Source organism: Dasypus novemcinctus, chromosome 21 (genome assembly GCF_030445035.2).
Source record: "Dasypus novemcinctus isolate mDasNov1 chromosome 21, mDasNov1.1.hap2, whole genome shotgun sequence".
NCBI lineage: Eukaryota > Metazoa > Chordata > Mammalia > Cingulata > Dasypodidae > Dasypus > Dasypus novemcinctus.
The window spans coordinates 23,605,747-23,618,525 of NC_080693.1; the positions used below are offsets into that span (position 1 = coordinate 23,605,747).

The 12,779-nt window shown below is 42.8% G+C and overlaps 1 protein-coding gene across 1 annotated transcript in view; it reads left to right on the top strand.

Moving 5' to 3' along the window:
* STX8 (syntaxin 8) overlaps positions 1-12,779 on the top strand; it is a 274,018-nt gene that overhangs the window by 118,542 nt on the left and 142,697 nt on the right. Inside the window, exon 7 of the mRNA XM_058283489.1 lies at positions 12,559-12,696. Coding sequence (XP_058139472.1) covers positions 12,559-12,696 — 138 coding nt within the window. The remainder of the gene's footprint in view (positions 1-12,558; positions 12,697-12,779) is intronic.

Consider the following 12,779-nt stretch of genomic DNA (forward strand, 5'->3'; position numbering starts at 1 on the left):
ATGGGAACTTCTTTGTTTTTCCTTGAGTACTTAAAACAAATAAACAAAAACTAGGTGCAAAAAAAGAAAAAAAAGAACCTGTAAAAGCAGTATCGTCCTGTTTAAAGGAAATGTTAGAGAATAAGCATTAGAACTGGAATTTATGTCCTCAAATGCTTGTTTTAGCTTAAAATTATGATGGGGTTATACCTCTTTCACCCATGACAGCATTGCCATTTAAAAAATCTTGTTTTGGGAAACGGACTTTGGCCCAGAGGTTAGGGCGTCCGTCTACCACATGGGAGGTCCGCGGTTCAAACCCCGGGCCTCCTCGACCCGTGTGGAGCTGGCCATGCGCAGTGCTGATGCGCGCAAGGAGTGCCGTGCCACGCAAGGGTGTCCCCCGCGTGGGGGAGCCCCACGCGCAAGGAGTGCGCCCGTGAGGAAAGCCGCCCAGCGTGAAAAGAAAGAGCAGCCTGCCCAGGAATGGCGCCGCCCACATTTCCCGTGCCGCTGAGGACAACAGAAGCGGACAAAGAAACAAAAGCAGACAAAGAAACAAGACGCAGCAAATAGACACCAAGAACAGACAACCAGGGGAGGGGGGGGAATTAAATAAATAAATAAATCTTTTTTTAAAAAAAATCTTGTTTTATTGTTAGAGAAAAACTAAGGAGCCTGAGAAGAGGGAAGTTATACTGTGTGCTGAGGTATTCACAGCATTACAAAACATTTTATGAAGCAAACTTTATCATAAGAAGACTCCGACTTCAGAAAGGAGATGGAAGGGAGGTTTCTGGAAATTTCTACAAACACAGCCTTGACCCATATTTGGAGAGACTGCAGCATGCATGGCTGGCCCTTCACCTGGACTTCGATCTTGGCATTGTTGTCGCTGTTGCTAACCTGTTCATCTTAAGCAAGGGGACTTTACCCCAGTCAATCACATTTCTCAGTTGGTAAAACAGGAGGAGGGCAACCTTCTAGAACTCTACTCCAGTTGCAGCATCACAGTTGTTTTCTACCTTCCTTGGGACTTACCACCTGATGGAATGCTCAAAAACTCACTATTTACCCAATAAAAAATGCTGAGGTAGGGAACTGGATGTGGCTCAAGCAATTTAGTTCCTGCCTACCACATGGGAGGTCCCTGGTTCAGTTCCTAGTGCCTCAGCGAGCTGGCGTGATGGGAAGACGCGGCAAGCTGACGCACCAAGAGACAAAAAAGAAAAACATAACGAAAGACACAACAAAACAGGGAGCAGAGATTCCCCGTGCCTCCTAAAGAAGACGAGCAAGATGGCAAGCAAGACAGCAACAAGAGACACAAGAAGGAAAACGTAATGAGAGACACAACAAAATAGGAAACAGGTGGCTCAAGTGATTAGGCACCTTCCTCCCACATCAGAGGTCCTGGGTTCAGTTCCTGGTGCCTCCTAAAGAAACAAGGAAGATGAACAGACACAGCAAGTACAAGCAATGAGGGAGTAGGGAGAAATAAATAAGTGAAATAAGTCTTAAATGCTTAGGTAGTTCGGGCACGATTCTTCTGGTGAACTAAATGTACTGAGTAATTAAGGATTAATACGTGTTTTACAGGGAAACTGACCAAGTCCAAAGGTCATGGGATGTAAGACTATGAGCTCGAGAAACATTGTGTGAGCTTCACTTGGTTGCATATTTTTAAAATTATCTTTAGAAATATGACACCTTGCTGCCCACAGAGCCTCTGAATAGAATTGTGCCAAAGAATACACTGGTTGCTAGCCACGGGTAGCCACTGAGCACCTGCAATGTGGCCAGTTTGAGTTGAGATGAACTGGCAGTACAAAAGGCAGCTTGAATTTTGAAGGCTGGGTGTGAAAAAAGGAAAAACAATGTTAAATGTCTTGTTAATACTTTTTATATTGATTGAGTTGAAATGATATTTTGGATAGGTTGGGATAAACAGTATATGATGAAATATATTTGTTTCTCTTTACTGTTTTAATGTGGCTACTAGAAAATTTAAATTGCATAAATGGCTCATATTACATTTCTACTGGGCAGCACTGGTCTAGAAATCAGACTGATCCACCCAGGCTTTATATACTTTGAGAGAGATTAAAAATCATTTCTTCATCTTAATAGTCCTTTTATGAACTTAGGAGAATACAAAAGAATTCCCTGAATTGGCTTGGATGCTGAGAGAATTTACCTGCTGAAGGATGGCTGCCCATTCTTCCCTAATTCAGGATCTTTGGGAAAGGCAGAACTAGGAAAGGTCCTTCTCTAAGTGGGTGGCAAACTCTGAAAAGTCAACAAGTCAGGGATCCTAGGAGTACAGTTTCATATTCATGTGGATCTAGAATACAATTTAGTGTGAGTGAAAAGCAGGGGAATGGTGTCAGTGGATCCTAGAGGTTGGGTGGGATTAGAGGTAGGTTTTCTTTGGCAAGGAGAGCAGGGATAAGCAGGAGTAGAATTACAGCAGCAGCAGGTAGGGAAAGAGCCCTTTCAGACACCAGTCACTCTTTCAAGTCTATTTTAAGAAGATTAAAATGGAGTACCTGCACCCATTCCCCCTCCCCAGAGAGGACATCACTGGGGCTCCGGGCAGGGGTCCTCCCTCCTGCATCCACCTTAGCAGCCACTGGCTCAGAATGTCACTGCTGCCACCATTATCTCTGGTTAATGCACCAGTTACAAGTTATGTGGTTTTGAGGGGCCCACCCCTAACCCTGTTTTCCACCCTTACTTTTAGGGTATGATTTTCCAGGATGAGAGGTCTTTCAGGAACACACATATCATCTTCTAGAGCAGAAATACCCACGCGGTCTTTGGCCTCCTCCTTCAGGAGACAAGTCTTAGGATGTCAAGGTGATAGCTACTGCTGCCCTCAGGGGCAGATGTGTCCTTGGTTTCTCACGGTGGGCTCAGATTCTGACTTTTGTGCCTGGTGCTCAGGCAGGGCTGAATTAATGCTGTTGCTCTCATTAGGGTTTTTTTTTTTTTAAGATTTATTTTTTATTTATTCCCACCCCCCCCCCCCAGTTGTCTGTTCTCTGTGTCCATTCACTGTGTGTTCCTGTATCCGCTTATATTCTTGTCAGTGGCACTGGGAATCCGTGTCTCTTTTTGTTGCGTCATCTTGCTATGTCAGCTCTCCACGTGTGTGGCACCACTCCTGGGCAGGCTGTACTTTTTCGTGTGGGGTGGCTCTCCTTGAGGGGCATGCTCCTTGCATGTGGGGCTCCCCTACTCGGGGACACCCCTGCGTGGCACAGCAATCCTTGCACACATCAACATTGCGCGTGGGCCAGCTCACCACACGGGTCAGGAGGTCCTGGATTTGAACCCTGGGCCTCCCATGTGGTAGGCGGATGCTCTATCCGTTGAGCCAAATCCGCTTCCCTCAGGTTAGGTTTTAAGTAGGCCTTCGGGGCCACCCAGGGAGCGGTCTGCCACATGTATATATTATGGCTATTGGAGAATGTATTCTGGCATTCTTTTATATATATATGTATTTTTTAAAATCAGATCTAAATTTATTTTCAATATAAATTATTAAAGAACTTTCTCAGTATTCATTCCATACAAAATATTATAACCATGTTTATATATCATTCAATCGACTATAAATATACTACTTAGAATATGGATTTTATTTTGCCAGTCTTAAGAAATACTATATATTTTTTGTAAAGACATAAAAATGACAAAAGTTTTATTTCTGATTCATGTAAACCCCAAATGGATGTTCCTCCATAAGGGGCAACTCTCCTCCAAGTGATAATTCAGGGATTCAGGTTCCCTCCAACCATGTCTTTCTCTATTCTTTTTTAAAAATTATTTTATTGTGGTACATATATAAAACATAAACATGTCATTTTAACCATTTTCAAGTGTACAATTCAGTAGTATTAATTACATTCACAACCCTGTGCCCCCATCACCATCATGTATTACCAAAACTGTTTCATCACCTAAAACAGAAATGCTATTCACTTTGAGCAATAACTTCTCATTCCCCATTGCCCCGAACCCAGGTAACCTCTCATCTACTTTCTGTTTCCATGAGTTTGCTTATTCTGTATATTCTATGTAAGTAGAATCATGGAGTATTTGTCCTTTTGTGTCTGGTTATTTCACTCAGCATGTTTTTAAGGTTCATCCATGCTATAGCATGTATTAGAACTTCATTCCCTTTTGAATAATAACATCCAAAATATCATGGAACAATAATATTCAGTAATAATAATATATTATTCTGCTGTATTGTAATATATTGTTCCAATGAATAATATAGTATATATTAATTTATTACATTATATTATATTATTCTAGTGAATAGTATTCTATTTTATTTTGTTTATCCATTCATCTGTTGGTGGACACTTGGGTTGTTTCCAGTTTTTGGCTCTTGTGAATAATGCTATGAACATTTAGTGTACAAGCAACTATTTGAGCTCCTGCTTTCAGTTTTTTTGGGGTATATACCTAGGAGGAATTGTTATTTTGTATGGTAATTTTATGTTTTTAACACTTTTGGCATTTGTGAGTTACAAACATCCAAATCACTAATAAACTTTTGAAATTCATTCTTCTTAAAAGTTGGCGAATAAACCTGTAGAAGAAAAAATCTCCTATCCTATACTTAGGATATAGAAAATCTCCTATCTTTACTCCTGTAGTAAAGAGAAAATAAGAAATGTGAACCTTAAGAAGCCGACAGTAGTGGTGAAAATCACAGAAATTACAAGGTAATTAGTGGAAAATATGGATTTCAGGCGTTCTACTTCTTAGCTAATAAATATACCTACACATAACTTATATTGAATTATTTTGTTTTCTCAGTTCAAATTTTCAGACAGTCTTCAGATAATACATTTTCCACTCCAGTTCTTTATTAAAAGAGGAAATCTTTTAGAATGTAGAAATTCAGGATTTTCAGTCTGCTTTGGCACTATATCAAATTAAAAGACAAATTGGGTTCTAGTTAACATGGTACCTTTTAGTTGTTGACTGCTCTTACTTGAGAAGAGAGAATAATTATTACAGGATAAAGGTTGTGACCTTGAAGTCATATTTCAGCCGCGAGCGTGCGTGCGCGCGCGTGTTTGTGAGTGAGTGGGGGAGAATGGGGGAGGAAAGAAGGGAGGGAGGGAGAGAGGCAGACGAGCAGACAAGAAGGCTTCATCTATACAAGTCTAGGCCTTTAGATGTTTATACTGAGCTTCTTTTTGTCTGGGCTGAATTCTAACTCCAGTAAGCCCTGAGGATCTGAACTGAGTAGGACAACATTAATAGAATATCTTGGCATTCTCTGTGCTTAGCAGAGTAGGTGAAGCTATACAGTTTATTATCACTTAACTAGAAGGAAGAACTAAATCCTCCTCTGCAATTATTTTGCAAGTATTACTGAAATAACATCTTAGAATGTGAAATTGTGATCATAATGGTTCCTAATGAAAGTTTTTGAAATGACTTGCTTTTCACTCTTAAAATCTTTAGAGGGTACTGTTTTGAGTCCATGTGGTGCTCGATAAATGGTATAGTTATTAGCATTATTAAGTGCAGTTATTAAGTGAAGTACCCCCACCTCGTTTCTGGTACACCTCTTTGTTTTAATGACAGTCAGAGGAATCATGCCATTTATCACACAGATATTAATAGTATACATACTTTTAAAACACAATGAATATAAGAAATATGGTTAATTAACCTATTGAAAAGAAAGAACCTGGATGGGGAGAGGATGATAAATGAGAAGTGTTTGAGATTTCCTAAAAGGTTGAATGGTGACTCTTAAAGACATTTTTTCTCTGCACAACGTTGGATGATATAGTAGAATGTTTGACACAAAAACCAGCTGGTTGGAAAAAGCTTACTGACAAGAGGCCGGATTTACTCACTATTTCACACAGGATTTAAAATATATACTTTCCCTTCATCAGAAAGTATGGCCCACATTCATCAGTATCACCACAATTGCTTCTTTCAGGAATCTTTTCCTGTGCTTTCCCTGTTGGGTATGTACTCTTCATCCTTTAAACCCCATGGTACTCTGAACCTCTCTTACATCATGTAGTATTCTTTGCTTTGAATCTTTTGTGATTAAAAAAATTTTTTATTGAAGTATATCATTCATACATAAACAATAAGTGTGTAGTAAAAGTTGTGAACTTACAAGACAAACATGCATAACATCACACAGAGGTCCCATACATCAATCCACCACCAATACCTTGCACTGTTGTGAGACATTTGTTACCAATTATGAAAGAATATCATCAAAATCTTACTATAATACTAACTATAGTTCATACTTTACATTTGGTGTATTTTCCCCCAACCCACCCTCTTATTATTTTTTAAATATATTTTTTATGACAGAATTGTAAACTTAAAAAACAATCACGCAGATGTGCAGAATTCCCATACAACACCCCTCCATCAACACAATACACAGTGGTGGAACATTTGTTACACATTATGAGATAATATCATCAGACTATCACCACTAACCCTGGTCCATAGTGTACATTTGGCACACTTTTTCCATACCTCCCCATTATCAACACAGTACATCCTTGGCATAGATGGATGAATATTACAGTATTGCTGTTAACCACAGTCCATAGGTCATACCAGTTGTATTTTTCCCATGCTTCTCCACATTCCCATCATGCTGCAATAGTGACATATGCATCTGCTCTAGCTCACAGAAGGACACCCTTGCATCTGTAACATCATCCACAATTCTTATCCACCTATGGGTTCCCTGTGCTAGTCATCTCCAGATTATTCTCTTTCTTTCAAGTGACATTTACATCCCCAGACTACCCCTTCCAGCCACATTCCCATTCATAAACCAGCTGCTATTCACTATAATGTGTTACCACTAACTCTATACATCTTCACACTTTTACAGTAAAGTTAACTAAAACTTCCACATACATTAAGCATCAGTAGTCCATCTCAGTCTTCCTCTTATCTCCTTTAAGAATTCACCACTTGGCACCAGCTCTTGAAGATGTTTTCCTACGTTTTCTTGTGGGGACTTTATGGTTCTTGCTTTTCTATTTAGGTCTTTGATCTATTATGAGTTAATTTTTGTGTAAGGTGTGAGAATAGAGATCTTCTTTCTTTCTTTTGGCTATGGATATCCAGTTTTCCCAGCTCCATTTTTTGAATGACTGTTCTGCCTAAGCTGGGTGGGTTTGAGAGGCTAGTCAAAAATCACTTGATCATAGAGGTGAGGGTCTATTTCTGAACTATTCCATTGAATAGTTCAGTTAATTCCATTGGTCTATGTGTCTATCTTTATGCCAGTATCATGCTATTTTACCACTGTAGCTAGGTAATATGATTTAAAGTCTGGAAGTGAGAGTTCGCCAACTTTACTTTTCCATTTTAAAATGTTTCTGGCTATTCGGGACCCCTTACCCTTCCAAATAAATTTGACAGTTGTGTTTTCCATTTGTTTAAAAAATGCTGGTAGAATTTTGGGGGGATTGCATTGAATCTGTATATCAATTTGGGTAGAATTGACATCTTAGTGATATTTAGTCTTCCAATCCATGAACTTGTTCTTCCAATTATTTAGGTCTTTTAAAAATTTCTTTTGACAATGCATTGTAGTTTTCTGAAGACAAGTGCTTTATATCCTTGGTTAAGTTTATTCCTAAATATTTGATTCTTTTAGTTACTATTATAAATGGAATTTTTCCCGACTTCCCCCTTAAATTGCTCATTACTAATATCTTTTGAAGTCTATTTCATCTGATATAAGTATAGCTACTCCAGCTTTTTTGTTGTTGTTGTTACTGCATGCATGAAATATCTATTTTCCCAGCCTTTCACTTTCAATCTATTGGTATCTTTGGGCCTAAGGCGAGTATCTTGTAGGCAGAATATGGATCACTCATTTTTTTAAATCCAGTCTGCCAGTGTGTGTCTTTTGATTAACATTCAGTGTTATTACTGTAAAGGCAGTTCTTATTTCACCCATTTTGACTTTTGGATTTTATCTGTCATTTTTTATTTTCGACACTCTTTTGACACTTTTAGTTACTTTTACTGATACAATCTTCATTTCTAGACTCTTCTTCTAAGCCTCTTTGTCCTGTCTTCCCTGTACACCCTTTAGTATTTCCTGCAAAGCTGGTCTCTTTGTTATAAATTCTCTAAGTGTCTGTTTATCTGTGAATATTCTAAACTCGCCCTCATTTTTGAAAGACAGTCTTGCCAGATATAAGATTCTTGGCTGGAAGTCTTTCTCTTGCAGTATCTTAAACATATCATACCACTGCCTTCTTGCCACCTTTGTTTCTGATGAGAAATTGGCACTTAATCTTATTGGGTATCCCTTTTATATTATGCATTGCTTTTCTCTTGCTGCTCTCAGCATTCTCTCTTTGTCTTTGGCATTTGACATTCTGATTAGATGTGTCTTGGAGTTGGTCTGTTGGAATTTATTTGAATGGGAGTACTTCATGTTTCTTGGACATGGATACCCATGTCCTTCAATAGGGTTGGGAAATTTTCTACCATTATTTCTTCAAATATTCCTTCTGCCCCTTTTCCTTTCTTTTCTCCTTCTGGGACACCTGTAATGCATACGTTTGCACATATCTTGCTGTTGTTTAGTTCCCTGAGACCTTGTTCAATTTTTTTCATTCTTTTCTCCATCTGTTCTTTTGTATGTTCACTTTGAGAGGCCATTTCTTTAAGTTCGCCAGTCTTTTCTTCTGCCTCCTAAAATCTGCTGTTATGACTCCAGTGTATTTTTAATTTCATTTATTGCACCTTTCATCCCCATAAGATCTGCTATTTTTCTATGTATGATTTCAAATTCTTCTATGTCCTCATCCAATTCTTCTTAATATCCTTAATCTCTTTAGCCATCTCAGTGAATTTCTTAAGGAGATTTGTTTGAACATCTATGATTAGTTGTGCAGGCCAAGAGCATCAGCAGTTGCACAGAGAGACTGATGAAGCTTCACCCCCCTTCCTACCTTGCCTGAGGCAGAGATGGAGCTGCAGGTTTGGGCAGCAGTCTATGCTGTGCGGGTTCAAAATGGCCACAGTTGCCCAGGTAGATTGATATAGAACCAGCCCCCATTCCCTGCCAGGGGTGGGGATGGACCCTTTGGACTACCCAACAATCTAATTCATGTGGGCCAAATGCACCTGCAGGTGCCCTGAGAGGATGAGGGAGTACTGTCCTTTCTGCCCTTTAGGAGGTGGGAACAGAATCACCAATGCTTAACAGTTCAGTCCTTGTAGGCTGAAAGTGCTTGCTGTTGCCCAGAGAGGCTTAGGAAACACTAGCCCCCTTCTACCCTATTGGGGGATAGGGGGTGGATCCACAGGTACCTACCAGTTGAGGCCACATAGGCCCAAAGTGCCTGTTGTTGCCCAGAAAGGCTGAGGAAACACAGCTCCCCTTCTTCTTTAGTTGGGGGCAGGGATTGAGTTACAGGTGTCCTAGTATTTAGTCTGTATGGGCTGAAAGCACCTGCAGTTTCCCAGATAGGTTGAAGAAACCCTGGTCCCCTCCCTCTTTGTGGCTGAAGGGGTGGAGATGGAATTGAAGGCACTCAACAAACAGTTTGTCTAGGCTTAAAGTGCCTGCGGGTGCCTGGACAGGCTGAGGAAACACAGCTCCAATAAGATAGGAGTATCTCATCAGGGTGTGGGCATGCAGCCCCAGGAGTCTGACTATTCAGTCTGTGCTGGCGGTTACCTGGAGAGGCTGGTGCAGGTCCCACCAACTTCCTCCCTGCCAGAGGTGGGGCTGAAGCCTAGGCTAGAGCTGCAGTCCGATCTTGGAGGAAAGGAGCCGGTCCCTACCAGCACAGTGGTTTTCAGTCAGCCCAGCTTCCCCTCACGCCGGAGCCAGAGTCAAAATGGCGGCTGCAGGCCTCTTTCCAACTTGGACAGGTTCAAACTTGAGCTGTTCTTAGAGTTACGCTTTAACCAGTCGAAGTTACTAATCCAGGAGCTGAAATCGGTGGCCACCCATCTCTTCCTCCCCCGTTTTTGGGAAGTGGAGCTTCTAATTCCAGCTACAGAATATCTCCTGAGACGGCTTGCTGGTAGTTCTACTCATTGTTTATAGTTAGTTTTTAAGCTTGTTTCAGGCTTCTTAAGGGTCAGGGACTGTCAATCTTTACATCCATGGATGATGTACAGAGTGCTTTGAATACAGGCAGTACTGAAAAAGAAATTATTTTCAATTTTGGAGTGGATGCTCGATGCCTTTTATTTTATTTTTATCCCCCCACTTGTGGCTTTTTGCTTGCTGTCTGCTTTCTGTGTCCATTTGCTGTGCGTTCTTCTATGTCTGTATTTTTTTATTTTTATTTTATTTATCTCCTCGCCCCCCCCCCCCTTTGTGGATTGCTTTTCTGTGTCCATTTGCTGTGCTTTCTTCTGCATTTTTGCTCATTTCCCTTTTCATTGCATCACCTTGCTGAGTCAGCTCTCCACGGCACTTGTGGGCCGGGCAGCTCTCCGCGGCACTTGCAGGCTGGCAGCTCTCCGCAGCATGCAGGCCAGCCTCCCTTCACAAGGAGGCCCCGGGACGTGAACCCAGGGCCTCCCATATGGTAGACGGGAGCCCGACTGATTGAGCCACAGCCACTTCCCTGCTCAGTGCCTTTTGGGAAAAAAAATACACTGATGATATCTACTGTGCCCCCATCCGTGTGCCCAGAATGTATCAAGGAGAAAGCTGGTACTGAACATAGGGCTTGATCAATAACAGGCCAGGCTCAACCCAGAGGGGTGAGGAGTAGAGATCCAGAACCAGAGACTCAGGGTGGGAGAAGAAGGATCAAGGGAGAATGAAGACACCAGCTTCAGGGAAGAGGGAAGGCAGGCACTGTACGCCAGGAAGGTCTGAAAGGGGGCTGTAGGCAGAGAGAGATCCTCAAAGGCAGAGCGGGGACTCTGCCGGGCAGTCTCGGGCTCTGCAGTGGGTAGAGATTCATCCTGGCAGTTGACCAGCAGCTTCAGCAGCAAGTTACAGGGAGCAGGGTTTGGGAACAGCCTGGAATCTGAAAGTAAGGCAGGGCTGTAATCTTGCAGGGACCTAGAGCAAAGCAGAAGTTTAAGCCCTGGGAAGGGAGAGATGGGTGAGCTCCTAGCGCTGAGGCTCAAAGGGTGAAAGGCTTGGTCAGCAGAGCAATGTGATGGAGAACAGGGTGTAAAGTCAAGATGCGCCCAGATGCAGAAAGGCCCTGCTGGTGCACCCGGCAGGCATGCGGAGAGCAGGGTCCCAACTAATTAGTGACGACCACGTGGCCTGTGCCGTGGACCGTGGTGCAGACCTTTACTCTCTCTGTCACATTTCCTGTGGCCCTTGTGGTTGGGGCTGTGGGCTGCCCCCTGGAATGGTTCAGCCGCGGAAAGGTTCCCATCCCGCAGAGGAAGAGGAGAGCAGCTCAGAGTGCCCAGCACCACATGGTGGATGAGCTGCTTGGCAAGGATGCTGCTCAGCGGCAAGCCTTCAGGGCATGCTGGAATTTCCCCCTGATGCTGTCCTAAACAGAAACTGCCCAGAGAAAAACTGATGGCAGACACGGTGCCCTCTGGGCCCTTCGGTGGGCCCTGGCTGGTCCTGCCACCATGCTGACCCGGCCCCAGAAGCCACACCTATTTGCTTTGTTGTTGCTGACTCTGGCCCCTCCCGCACCCCACACCCATGCACCTAGGGGCTGCTCTTAGGTGTCTGAGCTTGTGGACACGCTGCTGGGAGAAGGTGGGTGGCCACCACTGCCCTCTCGGTGACTGTTCCAGAAAAAGCATTGTCAGTCTCCGTGGGAAGTAGTTTGGTCTCCAGTGGGAGTGGCTGGGATTTGGGTGTTGCCTTTATTTATTTATTTATTTATTTTTAAATATTTATTTTATTTCTCTCCCCTTCCCCCCCCCCCCGCCCCAGTTGTCTGTACTTTTGTGTCCATTTGCTGTGTGTTCTTTTTGTCCGCTTTTGTTGTTGTCAGCGGCACAGGAATCTGTGTTTCTTTTTTTTGCGTCATCTTGCTGTGTCAACTCTCCGTGTGTGCGACACCATTCTTGGGCAGGCTGAACTTCTTTCATGCTGGGCGGCTCTCCTTACAGGGCGCACTTCTTGCGTGTGGGGCTCCCCTACACAGGGGACACCCCTACATGACAGGGCACTCCTTGTACGCATCAGTGCTGCACGTGGGCCAGCTCCACACGGGTCAAGGAGGTCCAGGGTTTGAACCGTGGACCTCCCATGTGGTAGGCGGACACCCTATCCACTGGGCCAAGTCCACTTTCTGGGTGTTGCCTTTAGAAGAGATACAGATTCAGTTTGTACTGGGAAGAATTTGCTCTATCCTTTGTGCTTATTCCTACTTAGATCTCCCAGCTCAGGAATCCATTTCCCTGGGGAAGGAAAGCATATTTCAGTTCTTAGAAGACTAGGCTGTCGGTGAATTTGCTTGAAAACAATCACCATTTTCCTCCCCTCCACTGTATAGTACAAAATTCAACTGGTATCTGAGAACCATAAAAAAATGCTCCTCTGCTAAACTGCCCCACTTTTGTTTTCTATTCCTGGCTTAGGACTGGAACCCAACCTGCAGATGGGCATCAAGGCTCCATTTCAAAACTTCACGGGTCACCCAACCAGGGAACCCAGGGTGCTGCTTTATGGAGAGATGGGGAAAATACAGTCTTGGAGCAATTCTTTCACAGCCTGTGGTAGGGGCCAGTTTTATGAGGTCAACACATCTGGAAAATATTTAAGGACCATCTGTACCCATAGATAAACCCTACAAACCAAC